This window comes from Parus major, chromosome 7 (assembly GCF_001522545.3).
Source record: "Parus major isolate Abel chromosome 7, Parus_major1.1, whole genome shotgun sequence".
NCBI lineage: Eukaryota > Metazoa > Chordata > Aves > Passeriformes > Paridae > Parus > Parus major.
Window position 1 is genome coordinate 6059277 of NC_031776.1, and position 14275 is coordinate 6073551.

At 39.1% G+C, this 14275-nt stretch overlaps 1 protein-coding gene across 1 annotated transcript; it reads left to right on the forward strand.

Annotated features, from left to right (window-relative positions):
• The first annotated feature begins 483 nt into the window (after positions 1–483).
• Positions 484–13250, forward strand: ZC3H15 (zinc finger CCCH-type containing 15). Its single transcript, XM_015635445.1, has 10 exons — positions 484–691; positions 2616–2717; positions 5596–5707; positions 7186–7338; positions 8403–8494; positions 9497–9679; positions 10367–10513; positions 10697–10801; positions 11014–11140; positions 11363–13250. Exons 1-10 carry the CDS (start codon positions 614–616, stop codon positions 11554–11556), a joined length of 1293 nt encoding a protein of 430 aa, XP_015490931.1. The 5' UTR covers positions 484–613; the 3' UTR covers positions 11557–13250.
• The last annotated feature ends 1025 nt before the right edge of the window (positions 13251–14275 follow it).

Below are 14275 nucleotides of genomic sequence, written 5' to 3' on the forward strand. Positions count from 1 at the left end.
TACATTTTCTCTCAAGTCCATTGTCACTGCAGGTATTAACAAAGCAATTAATGTGTAGTTTTAAACCTTTAATATACTAGAACCTACATAAAACCTAAAATATAGCAGAAAAGCGCATTTTTCCTAGCGTTCAGAAGCTCAGAACGCGCTGGGCACTGCAGCAAACTCGACCCGCACGCCCATCCTTCCAAAACCTGACGGGTGCGTTCAGATCGAGTCACTTGTGAGGGCTTTCAGGGCCCTTTCTCCCTCAGAAGGGAACCACGGCCATTACGAAGCAGATTTACGTAGCACATTTAAGAAGCAGAGCGACATTCCGCCCTCCCCACACACCGCCGGCTTTCCCGCCACTGAACACCCGCCCCCGTGACGTCACGCCGTTCGCCCCACCCTCACACACGTACGCTTTGCCCCGCCCGTTTCGGTGACGTCACGGGGCGCGCGCTGCCTGCCGGGAGGCGATTGGCCGGGCCGCGGCGCGTTCCCATCGTGCCCCGCGGGACCCGTTGCGCCTCCCCCGCGGTGGCGGCGCGGCCCGAGCCCGTCCCGGCCTCTCCCGGCCCTTCCCGGCCCGGCCCGAGCCCCCGCGGGAGCCGCCCCGCCCCGCCCCGCCATGCCCCCCAAGAAGCAACAGCAGCCGGCGGGGGGCAGCAAGAAGGCGGACCAGAAGAAGAAGGAGAAGATCATCGAGGTGAGGAGGCTCAGGCCGCCGCTCTCCCGTCGCGGCCTCTCGCTGGGCCCTGCCGCTCCCTGCGGCTTCCCGGCTGGAGCGGCCGAGGGAAGGATCGCAGAGCCGAAACCTCTCAGTTCCCGGGGAGACACTGCCATCTCTGCGCTTCTTGGAGCCAGCTTTAGCCGGAGCATTGCCAGGCCCGAGCTGTGTTGGGCCTGAACGCGATCTGACAACACTGCTGTGCTGTCTTTTTCCTCGCCCTTACTCGTATTCCTCCTGTGTCCGTGTATTCCCAGAGTCTGGCTCGCTGGGGTGTAGGTTTGTGCTTTTAGGGGTCGATGATGTCCAGAGATCCCTTCACACACTTAATGATTCGTTGTTTCTTCACTCAGATTTGCGGTGCGTTCTGTTAAATTTGACCCGTGTGACCAGATTGAAAAAATAACCTGCTAGAGCGATGTGTGTGTCTATGTTGTGTGTGTGAATTAATGCTGAGAGTACAAGCAGAATATTTACAGAAGTTTAAATATTTGCCTGAATTATCGTCATGAAAAATGCTGCTCAGGTGAAATAGCCGTGTAAATGAGTGCGTTCCTTTATATCTGAAGTTGTAGATTGTTGTTTCTGTGGTTTTTGGAAAGGTCCGGTTAGAGCAGTTGGTCTTGTATTCTCCTGGTATTGTAGTTCCTGAGGTTCTTGCTGAATGCAGCTGCCCTAGAAAAATCCTGCTTTTTATTACAAAAAAGTATAGCTGGAAGGGGAAAAGCTGGTATTGATTGTTAACAATATTTTTTTATATAAATCAAAGACACAGGGGTTATATTTTCCATACCATATTTACAGTGGAAATCAAATGTGTAAATGATATATTTTCTTTCCCAACTAATGTCCTGTTAACAAGTAACAGAGAAGCTGCTGTTCTTAGGGAACATGTTGTAAGTGAAACAGAATGATTCTGGAAACTTGGAGCTGTTTATTTTGTAATTATTTTATAATATACTTTTGGATTGTTAGGCCTTCCAAAACCATATTTGAGCTGAGCTATTTTCACTGGATGAACATCTGTTATTTTTTTCTTCAAGGAGGAAAATGTTGGTATCAAATCATAGGCATGCATAAGTTTTTAAGACAGGTATTTCAGTTACAAAAAATAATTTCTGCCTCAGCTACGCATGTGAAAGTAAGCTGGTTTTTGTTTTTTGTTAGAATTTTTTATAGATTTGGTATAGAAACTTTGCCTTAAAAATAAAGCTCAAGATACAGAGGAGGAACTGGTTTAGGCAGTAAACAGAAACTTCAAGCTGTGGATTTTAGGAAGTAGAGACACCTGTCCAGACCTGATGGGGGATAAAGACTTAATTTCAGATTAGTACAGTTAGAAAAGGAAAAGCTTCCAATACTAGAAAATAAAAAGTAATATGTCACGTGTGGTAATACTCATCTATATAACATATATCACTTTCTATCTGAATAGTTGAAGATAGAAGTAATGAGTGACTTCAGGTAGATAGAAGAGAAACCAGCAGTAGTTATGGCTAGTCAGTTGTCCTGTTTTCCTCAGATGTCCCTTGGGTAGTCTCCAAAAATATCTTGTCCTGTTGCCTTGAGAGGCCTGAGGACACTGTGTGTCCACGCTCACACTGATACCAGGGCACGAGGAGGTCAGGTGATAAAACCAAGAGCTCACACAAGGGCCACATTCAGGAGGTTCTGGTGACAAACCACTTCTGAAGATGATATTTTATTTATATAGATATATATATGTTTATTTTTATTTTTTTTGTCCATACTGTTTCTTGTGTTGCTTGAGGAGATAATCTGTGTTTTACTTTTCGCCTGAGAGGAGGGATGGCAAGGATGAGGTTTCAGTTGTTTTGGTGATTTGGGTTTGTTTTTTGGGGTTTTTTTTGATTAATATGGCTGTGTTTATCTCTTGATTTAGGACAAAACATTTGGCCTAAAGAATAAAAAAGGTGCAAAGCAGCAGAAGTTTATCAAGGCTGTGACTCACCAGGTTAAGTTTGGTCAGCAGAACCCACGTCAGGTAAGCATTTATTGTGGACTGTTTTTCCACTGCATAGTCAAATCATCTTTCACTCTGTAAACAAGTGGTCAGGTACTGAAGGTACCTGAAGGTTGAGCTGTTCCTTGCCTCATGTGACTGGCACAGATGTAGCTAACAGTTGTCATGTAAAGCTTGTCTAGCTGTAAATTATGTACCTGTGTAAAGGTAGTACGGAGTATGAGAGTTTGCTGGTTTTTAGTTTTCTGGTTGGCTTTTGTTGCGAAAAAAGAACTGCATCCAATCCAAACTCAACTAGTCAGGGTGTTTGTCTCCATGGTATTGTGACAGTAGCATAATTCAGTTTTGGTATATCTGAAATTAAATTGTAGATACTGGCTCTCAGCAGAGTTCAGTTGCACCTTCTTTCTCTTTTTTCTCTTGAATTCCCACTTTATTTGAGAAATAGTGAGCAGTCAAAATTAGCAATAGTTACTAAAACTGGAATTGAAAGAAAATAAAATACAAAAACCTGTAAGTTCTCATTCTTCTACTTACAGAAGTATTTATTACAATTTTAAGTGGACACAAGTCTGTTAAGTCTCCATCTATTTGGTGAACTCTTTGGTCAAAAGCCCTGAAATTCTGAGCCGCTGTCTGCAACCTGGCTCTTCCGTATGATGAAATAAAATGAGATACAATGTTTACATTATACTCAATCGAAAAGCATGGATTTAATGGAAATGATCCAGGTCTCTTATTCTTACAGTGCTAGGAGAGCTAGCTGTTAAATATTTACACAGCTTTCTGTTCTATGAATAAGCCTGTAAAATGATTACATTTGCATTAGCTCAGTTCATGATGTCATGGTATGTTATTTGTGTAACAAGGATTAACTAGCATGGCAAGCCCAGCTTGAGAAGTAAAATTGTTATTTGGGGCATTAAATCTAATAATTTTTTCGTTGTTGGAAAGATTCCTTAGTGTCACTTCAGAAACACTGGTGTTACTCAAACAGTTCTGAAACTTGTATATGAAATCCCTGGATCTGTGGCATGTGTATAAATACCAATATATAAAATAGGCAGCCTAAAATAATGTTATTTCTCAAATGCTAGTAGCTATTGACTATTGGATGTCAGGACCAAATTTTTAAACCTGATTTTACATCTCTTACCTTATAGAATAGCTTTCAGTTAGGATTGTCCCTGAGATATAACCTTTTAAAGCAATTTTCCTAGTGTCATGAGATTAAAATGGAAATGCTGTCAGAGTTTTAGCTTTGGTAGTGGGTGTTTTGGGGGTTTTTTTACTCCTTTTTGGATTTGTTGTTGTTTCTTAGGTCTTTTTGTTTCTTTGATTTTGGGGGATTTTGTTTGGTTTTTGTTGGTTTGTTGGGTTTTTTTTGAGACAAGCTTCATCTTCAAGATTTTAGAGCTGTGAAGAGAAACAAAAGCATTCTTAAAGTACAACTTCCTGTACTTGACATATATGGGTCTGCCTGTTATTTAAAATAGCATTTGTGAACTTTTAGTAGGAAAACTAACCAAGCTGCTAATTCCTTTTTAAAACAATTTGGTGTATTTTTGCCAAAATCACCGTAAGAACAAAGCTCCTTTTTTAATATTACACTGTATTTTAGAAAATAGTATCCTACCTGCTTATTTGTGTTAGACTCACTGACTTGCCATAAGGACAAGAGTGAAATAAACACAGAATCCGTAAGGGTAAAGAAAATCTCTAAGATCATTGAGTCCAGCCATTAACCCAGCACTGCCTGTTTACCACTAAACCATGTTCCCAAGAGCCACATCTACACATTTTGAACACTTGTAGGGATGGTGAGTCCACCAATGCTTGACCCACCCTCTCAGAGATGAAATGTTTGCTAAAACCTCATCTAAACATTGGCTGGGGTAACTTGAGACCATTGCCTCTTATCCTGTCATGTGTTACCTTGAAAAAGAGATGGACCCCCACCTTGCTAAAACCACCATTCATCTGATCTAAGAATGTTTCTCCATGTCCTCTTTCATGTTTTCATTCCACTTGGGTATAAACCACACCTGCTCTGGCTTATCCAAAAAAGGGTGAGGCAGAGTCAGGTATTTTTTTCCTTATAGATGCAATTTCCTTCCCTGGCTTGTTTTCCTGTCTTTAGTCCTTAATTAAGCAATGAAATATTCATATGTTCAGTTGATCCAAGTCGAAATAATGTTCTAAAAGCACTTCCAACTTCTATGGACAGATGTTCTTTAATTTCTACTTGGATAGATCAGATGAAAGAGCAAAGCAGCATGTAGGGGACTCAAGAGGCTTTTTTTGTGCAGATCTGGAGGCAGTTGCACTGCAAAAGAACGAGAAGTTTCAGTGCCTCTCATTGGCTTTCCTACCTGTAAAGATGCAGTAGGGGTCACTGTGGCACTGCCAGCACCTCTCCTCTCTGGCAGATCTGCTGTCCCTCCTGTGGGACAGGTGCCCTGGTTTTGGCTGGCTCTGCAAAATCCCTGCCCAGGCATTTTGGCTTAGCTAGCTAAAAAACTACCTAAAAAGCAACCCACTGTTTCTGCTGCAGACAACATAGGCCATGAAAAAGAGTGCAGGGGAGCAAGTGCAGTTTCTGAAAACAAACTGTGCTTCTTTCCCCGCCTTCAATCTTAGAACCAGTCTTAAAGGTGCAGAACTTAATATCCAGCATAAACAGAACAGACAGATGGGGATACAGGCATCATAAAGTCACTCTGCAGCACTAGGTCAGGGCCAGTAAAGGGCACCAGCTACACACACAAGAGCAGCAATTCTGAGCCTTCCAGGCATCACAGGTTGTTTCATGCCTGCCTTTGTAAACTCATTTTGAATGATTGGCTGTTTTAACGTGCATTTTATGTGGAGTCCTAACATCCTGGTTTTATATTTATAGGCTGCTCAATCAGAAAGTGAGAAGAAATTAAAGAAAGAAGATAAGAAAAAGGAACTACAAGAATTAAATGAACTCTTCAAGCCTGTGGTTGCTGCACAGAAAATAAGTAAAGGTATGACTAAGTGATTTCATTTATGTTTTGTTATTCATATAACTACTGAAGGTATAATAACCATTCAAAAACACCCGTTGATATTTTAATGAAATAGACTATTTCCTCTGTCATCAGTGCATCATGTATTTTGTCAGTCATGATTTGACATTGTTTTGGGGAGTCTCTTGGGCTCAGTAGATCATTTAAATACCAAAAGCTGCACTGATGTTGTCAGCACAGCTGAAGATACTTGGCTCTGTTCTGATTCATCAGATGCTTCTGGATATGTGGCATGATTTTGTGTGTGTGTGTCCTGGTATTTGTTTAAAACAGCCTGTCTCCCCAGGGAAATATGAACATCCAAAGAAAGAATATAAGATCATAGCTTTGGCATAACAGAAGGCTTGTACTCAAATCAGAACTGCAAATACGTTCCAGAAACTGATATCTGACCTCATAATTAGCAGTGGCATTTGGTTTGGATATCCCTTGAGATCAGTTATTGAACAAACAAACTTTGTGATGTTACCAAGTTTTTACTTGCCAATCTTCTGGAGCATACACACAGTACTATTTGACAGAAGAAGTGTGATTTTCATATATTTAAGGCAAACATGATATTTTCTCATTGTGGTGCTGATCAGCAACAAATGACACTTTTCTGTTTGTGACCTCCAACTTTCTGTATCAGTTTTCCTTAAATCAAGCAGTTTTTGACTTTGAGTTATTTCAGATTTTTAGATTACATTTTAAACAGGTGTTGCTGTACATACTGAAATCACTTTCAGTCAAACCAAAAGTGAAGCATCATGTGAAAAACTCAAGCCTAAAATCCTCCATGAGAACTAAATTAATACTGCAAGTAAAGTCATGTCTCATAAATACACTTAGACCTGCTTCTTTCATTTCTTTTCCTAATGACCTCCTAATGGTCAAATGATTCTTTAGTGGGATGATTTTTTCTTAAGCTGTAGTTAGAGTGATTGGATAGCTCATACTAGAACAACAGCTCCTTATTTTGGGGTCTCTGATAAGCCATTTTCCTTCTATTATTAAAGGAGGAAAGTGGTTTGAGTGAGTGTGGGTTAAATTACTGTAATTTATTATAGTTTGGTGTTGATCTGTTGGGAAAAGGCTGACATCCAGAAGGTGCTTTACCGTGTACTAGAGGCAAGAATAGCTTCATGTATAGGGAAGAAGTTGCACAGAATGAACTCTCTGATGTATTGTAATACACAAATTAATAATTTCCTCAGGCACACCATCTTTCTTTAAATAGTTTAGTGGCAGCTCTGATACTTAACATAAATACCATGCAATAAAAGTAAATTTGTCATGTTCAGGACATGAATTACATACTTACCATGGGCACTTTAAATAACTTTCATTTTTAAAACATATTTTCATTTTCTACATATCCTAGATATTCTCAGAATTTCTAATATATCACTTTTCCTTAAAATAGTATTAAAATATAAAAAACTTTCTTCACTCAGGTGCTGACCCAAAATCTGTAGTTTGTGCTTTCTTCAAGCAAGGACAGTGCACTAAAGGAGACAAGTGCAAGTTTTCTCATGATTTGTCATTGGAAAGGAAGTGTGAAAAACGAAGTGTTTACATCGATGCAAGAGATGAAGACCTTGAAAAAGGTATAATAATTGTAGAAAGTTACTGCTAACCTATTCTGATTCTGAAAATGGATTTTTAAGATTAAGAGTCTTCTGTATTGTGGTTATGATCCTGAGGAACAGTGACTAAGGCAACCCATCCCACTGTGTTCTGAGCAACACTGAAACTTTCTCCAAGTGTGCTCTCAAGTGTTCTTGGACTTCACCTAGAACAAGAAGTATGACCTACTGATAATGGTGGTTTTTCAGTTGTGCAGTGTCATGTATTCTGTCATACAGGTTGCAAGTTGGACAGTATTTGACCTTTCTTGCAGTTGCTGTTTCCCTCTTAAGCTCTGTAGAAGGGAAGTGCAAAAGGAGGAAGTGCAATGAGCAACCAGAGTTGCCTTTCTGAGCTACTACTAGTGTTTGGCTAAACGTGTACATTCTACATTTAGGGATACTTGGGAATCTGTGGCTTTCTCTCCCCAAATGACTTGTTGGCTTAGTACTCTGGATTTTACTTTTATTTAGCAGGGATTAAAAGGTTTTATAGAACTTGTTTTTTTCACATTTACTCATGTCTTAGTCTTTATTTGAGTGTTAGCCTCTGTCATCCTAGATGTGTCTGATGGGATCCCACAGATTCACTGCTAATGTTGTCATTGGTGATTTGCTTCATTTGGCAGAACCTTCTTTTAACTTTTACACAGATAATTTGGTATTTTCTCTTTCAAGCCTCAAGTCAAATTAGCTGTATTTCTGGATGTTACCCTCCAACCTTCTCTTTTATTCAGTTGGCTTGTTTTTCTTCTTTACCCTTGTCTGCACTCAGTGCTGATGGAATGACACGTTATTGAGCGTTTAACTGAAACACACTATGCATTTCAAAATTAAAATTTCTAGGGCTTTTGAGGTAATTGTCTTTTGAGTGGCATAGGAGAGTCTGAAAACAGTATTTTAAGAACCTGAATTTATTTTGCCTTGTATAAGCTACTTGAAATGTAAGAATTGCATATTAAAACTGTTACTGGGCAGAAAAGCAGCTTGCTGGCAATGTTTAGTATTTGGAATTTTTTGTGGAACCATCTGTTGTCTTTTTCTAGATACAATGGACAACTGGGATGAGAAGAAGCTGGAAGAAGTGGTGAACAAGAAGCATGGTGAGGCGGAAAAGAAAAAACCCAAAACCCAGATAGTATGTCTTCTTTTCCTTTTTTTTATTTTTTTTTTTTAATTGAGCTGTACTAGAAGGAATTAAGTGCAGTGCAGTCATTAGATGTGTTTATCATTATGTAAAATCCAGAGTGGAATATAATAATAATAATAATAATAATAATATTCTGACAACTGGACTGATAGTATTTCTAGTAATATCTTTAAAAATTAAAAAAACAGAACCAGAAAGAAAACTAAAACACAACAGCTTTTTTCAGTCCATAAAAGGTTTTCTCCTGTACATTACAAATGGATAGTAGGTGAAATGCTTTATAGAAATGCTCAAGGTTTCATATATATATATATATATATATACACACATATATTGACTTATCTATGTACTGAGTAACATATAAGCATTATAAGATTTTAAATTTTCTCCTTATTTATGAATTGAGGGTAATTTGTAATTCCTGGGCCCTAAGCTTAACAATATTTTTCAGTTCTGCACTAAATGCAATAGTGGGTTCATCTCTTTTTCATTCTTTGGAACTATTCCACCTAATTTTCAATACCAAGTAATTAAATAGTCTATTGGTACCACCTCAATTTGCAACAGTTAACCATTGCTGTGGCTAAACATAAACTATGAATTGCTTGTTGAAGGTCCTAGAATGGCATCTTTACCTCAGCATCCAGAGCTGAAAGGTTTAACATGTGAGGCAGATGCAATTTCTGTTGTTTAAAACTGCATTCATGTTAGTGAGCAGAAAGAGGTGTGCTGCTGGTTTCACAGGAGTGCAGGGTTGGCAGTCTTCTGTCATCTTGTCTTTCTCAGTTGGGATCATATTGAGGGAGAAAAAGTTAAACATGAGTCTTAGATACTCAGTTGCACTTCTTTGTCTACTGTTTTTAGTAGCAATGCATTTCCTTTTGTTCTGAGCACAGCTGACTGGGATTTACTGAACTTCTGCCATGGGGTGTAAAATACTGGGAATGGAAAGGGAACACGGTGTTAACAACAACCATTGCTTTTATACAGGTCTGCAAATACTTCCTTGATGCTATTGAAAACAACAAATATGGATGGTTTTGGGTCTGTCCGGGTGGAGGAGACAACTGTATGTATCGCCATGCCCTCCCTCCAGGCTTTGTATTAAAAAAAGACAAAAAGAAGGAGGAAAAGCAAGATGAAATTTCATTAGAAGATCTAATAGAAAAAGAGGTAAAGTTGTCAGACAGGTACCTTTTGGTGGTAGTTGTTTTCATTCCTCTGAAGAGGCACATAAAAGAATTGCTAATGTATAATGAAAAACTATTAGATTATTTTAGAGCTGTATGAGCTAGGGCAAAGGATGCATAGCATTGATTCATGCTTTTTGTTTAGAAACTATTACCTAGTGAATAGAATTAACTATAGCTGCATACTTTGTGCAGCTGTTGCTTACCCATTTTTAGGAGGCTTCTGTTTCTTAAGTTAATTTCTTATTTGTCCATTGCAATTGCTTCTCTGGCTTATCTCACTGTCTCCTTAGTTCTTCTCCCTTAACTCTCTAATGAAGCAACAGCACAAAGAGCACAAGGCCTTCTGAGGGTGTTACTGCTCTGCTTCGTTCTGTCACCATTGCTTGGCAGTGCCACTTTGAGCAGAGCTCAGCTCTTGTCTTTCCTTTTTTTCCTCCTCCACTTTTCCTGTTAATGTTCATGCCAGCTCATCTCACTAACTGGAAAATCGCATGTTAAGTCAAATGTTAAGAGGATGATGCATGCTTAACAGCCTAAGAGTCAAGAGGGAATTGGAAAGAAATGTTTTCAATTAGTTTCTGGAAAAGAGTAATTATCCAATAAATATCCAATTTGTTACAGACTTTGGAAAGAGTTTCTATCATTAATCATTCTCCTTCCTTGACAGCGTGCTGCCTTAGGACCAAATGTTACCAAAATTACTCTAGAGTGTTTTATTGCATGGAAGAGAAGAAAAAGACAAGAAAAAATTGATAAGGCCGAACAAGATATGGAGAGGAGGAAAGCAGATTTTAAAGCTGGCAAAGCATTGGTGGTAAGTTTTACAATTCTTAATGTAAGAAGAGCGAGTAAATAAATTTTTGTGAAGAGGTAACTGGCTTGAGATTGCTTTGCTTGTTGTGTGTCATTTTCTTTTTTGTGGTTTGTTGGTGGGTTTTTTTGTAAGCAGTGTAAATTCCATGAAGTGATAACTGAAGGTTTCTTTTGCTGTGAATAGATTAGTGGACGTGAAGTATTTGAGTTCCGGCCAGAGCTGGTTGATGCAGATGATGAGGAAGCAGATGACACCCATTATGTTCAAGGAGCAGGAGATGATGATGAGGTAAAGGAAACAGGATTAAATCAAGGAATATTTCAATTGCATTCAAGTTTGAAAGCCCTTACGATGAAATGAATAACCTTGGTTCTTAATAATGCCACAGAGTATATTTTATCAGAAGGTTGCTGTTGGAGGTGACAAGTGTAGAAATCTTGCAGGAGTGAGGATTTTTGTGGAGAAGCAATTCATGCAGAGCATCTTGGTTTATTTTCCAGGTGGAGGACCCTGTGTGTATAAATGATGTAGATTTGAACCTGTATGTCCCCAAGGCAGTAGAAGAGACTGGTATTACAGTGGCTAGTCCAGAGCGGTTCAGCACATACACTTCAGTAGAAAAAGATGGTAAGTTATTCTCTTTTCCAGCCTGTTTTCATGATTGATTATCCAGACTTGCATAATAACCAGGTACATGCAATTTGGCCAATATAAGTCTGTGTGAATTTCAAATAAAATAGCTTCTTGATAGTTTTAAAATTTGAAAGCATGTTTTGTAGGATTGCAAATTCAATTGGTGATTGAGAAAATTGTGACAATGAAATGCTTAAGAATTTTGTTTATTTTCAGATAATAAATTAAGTGAAGCTTCTGGTGGTGATATAAACAACAGCGAGCAAAATGATTTAGACGAAGATAATGATGGAGATGGGGAATTGGAAAATGGAGTAATTGATGCAGTTCCAGTTGATGAAAATCTCTTTACTGGAGAGGACTTGGATGAACTAGAGGAAGAACTAAACACTCTTGATTTAGAAGAATGAACTAAAAAGCTCCAGTGAGGAATTAAACCTATGTGGCAAAGTGAAAACTGACTACATTTTTTCTCCTTTTTGAATAGAATTCTTAAACAAGATGTTTATGGTTATGCAGCTGAATATGATGGGCACGTGATATCCCAGGAATGTTTTACTTCAATCTCATCTACTCCAGTCTTGACTATGCTCACAGTAAAACATTCAGAGTAGTTCAGAGTTACCCCGACAGCTGAGTTTGCAGACAGATTATAACTTTCAGCTAAGAGTAGGAAGTGTTACTGCTTTGCCAGTATGCAAGTGGGCAATTTGACATCAGGTACAGTACAAAAATCCAAGTATACATTCTTCACAAAAACTGCATTTTTTTTAGTGATTGTGTTGATTTAGAAACTGCCTGAAGTCGTTTCTAGGCAGGATACTCTAATGGAGCTGATGCAGATTATGCTTCTTTAAGTGGTGATTAGCTTTATTTGATCAGCTGGATACTGAAGATTGTGAACTGATACTTCATACAATACAGTACGGTGCCCTCTGTTTAAAATGTTTTAAACTTTCCCAACACCTTTTGCCAATAAATCTGTAAATAAAAGTTATCAACTTTAAAATACCTGTGTTGATTTTTCTCTGCTAAGTTAGGATATCATACCAAACTGTTAAGAGCTGGATTTTCCAATAGAGTGGTAGATGTTTTTCTCTGCAGTCTTGATACAGAAGTGATGATGTTGGCTTCAGTTAAATTTGGGCTACCTGCGATTACAATTTTTTTGTCTACTCTTGATGCAATGTGGAATTCAGCAGCCAGCTTTTCTCCCTTACTGTTCTTATTCCCTGCCCACCCAATAACTGATGTAATACCTGCTGTACATCACTGACTGCTTTTCCAGTCTCATCCTCTCCCCACTGTCTTTTGTAGATTAGTGAAGACTTGAGGCTCTGCAGAGCAGGGATGTTACAGTCCAAAACATGTTTGTCATCCCTTTGGTGTCCTCTAAATAACAGGAACTTGTACAGGGGTAAGTTGCCTCAGGTGCTTTACCCTGCAGACTGCACTTAATTCAAGTCTGTGTCCTTTTCCAATGGATTGAGTGTCTGCCATAAAGATTTCTCAGCAGTGGTGCTTTTCCAGGCAGCTGTGGGCAGCACCTCCTTGCCATACTATCCATGGTGTCTGCCACAGAGCTGCTGTACTAATGATACCCTTTATATCGATTTTTCTAAAGCTCTTAAATCGCTACTTCCAGACCAGTAAGAGTTATGGCATTGTCAGTGAGCTTTCCCAAACTGCTTTTGGGTGGTAATATTAGCTTTACTGGTTATTTCTGGCACTGCTGAATTGACTCTTGTATCATGAATGCTGTTTCTAAAATAGCAGACTTGGAATTTTTGGCCTTTTTTGGGATCTTTGTGGAATTTGTTTTTTCCTGTAGGAGCAAGAAGCAGTGCTTGGGAGAAAGAGGCCTACTGAAATTGACTTCTAAATGTAAGTGTTTAAGGAAAAGCTGCACTATCAGATATAAATATTTATTTATGCAGATTTTTCTCCTGTGGCCATAAATAAACAGAGTTGATGGATTATGGTATTATACTGGCCAGGATACCTGGCTATCAGGACACTTAAGAATGCAGTTCGTTTGAATGTATGTTGCATAATTTTTCAAAGTTGTATATTTTAAATGGGAATAAAAGTAATTTAATCATTATCAAGGATGAAAATGGCTTTCTATGTTTTGTGTCTTAGGGGTTGGTTTATTGTATATAATACTCATTTTGCTAATACTTACCTGTTACACTGATGTAAGTAGCTTAAATCTTTGCCAACATTTTGTTCATGTTGCTTGAATTTTACAGTGGAGGAATGTCAGAGTGGCTCATTAATTTCAGATAATAAAACACTGATCCATGGGCAGAGAATACCTGTGTGCCCTTTTGGGTCTAAAAGGATAGTTGTGATGCACAAGTCCTTTGTACAGGTGTCATTTAACCACTCAGTCACCTTGCATAGACTGAAATCCATTGAACATCTGTAAGTTAGCTGAAGAAAACCTGATTTTCCTAGGCAGTAGCTACTGACAGATGACTGCACATGGGCAGGAAACAATAGCTGGCTGTCTCTGTTTGGTTTTCACTCTTTTTCCTCTCCACTCACTCTGGCACAGCTCCTGGCTGGCCTTGCTCTGCCCAGATTTCCCACCGTGAAAGCAGGGAGACTGCTCTTCAGGAGCCCTTCGTCAGGGGAGCATTCAGCCTTCTGAGGGTGGGAACAGTATGGTGCTACATGTTCCTCCTGCTTTTATACAGGCTGCTAAAAGTTCTTAATCTTCTCCTTTAAAGAACCTTGGATTTGTGGCTCACAGGGTTTCAGTCAATAAATGTTCAATTGAAAATGAATGCAAAGATGTTGCTTGGGGTAGATAAAATATTAATGTTCAGGAAATGAGCAGTGTGACAGAAGGGAGTTCACTCGGATGTGATGTCACTAAGTTGTTCTTACTGATGCACATTCCCTGAAATTACTCTGATAAAAAGTCAGTGAGTCACTTCTGGAAGAATGAGATATAATCTCAATCCATAAATAATGGTATCTTCAGTGACTGTCTAGCCTGTATGGGTCAAGAATACAATATTTCACTGTTAATAGAGCAGGCAGGCTCAGTTCAGGACACTTGCAGGGTTGAGAACAGGCTGTAGTAAAGCATCATAAGCCAGGTGACAAACACCTTTGCAA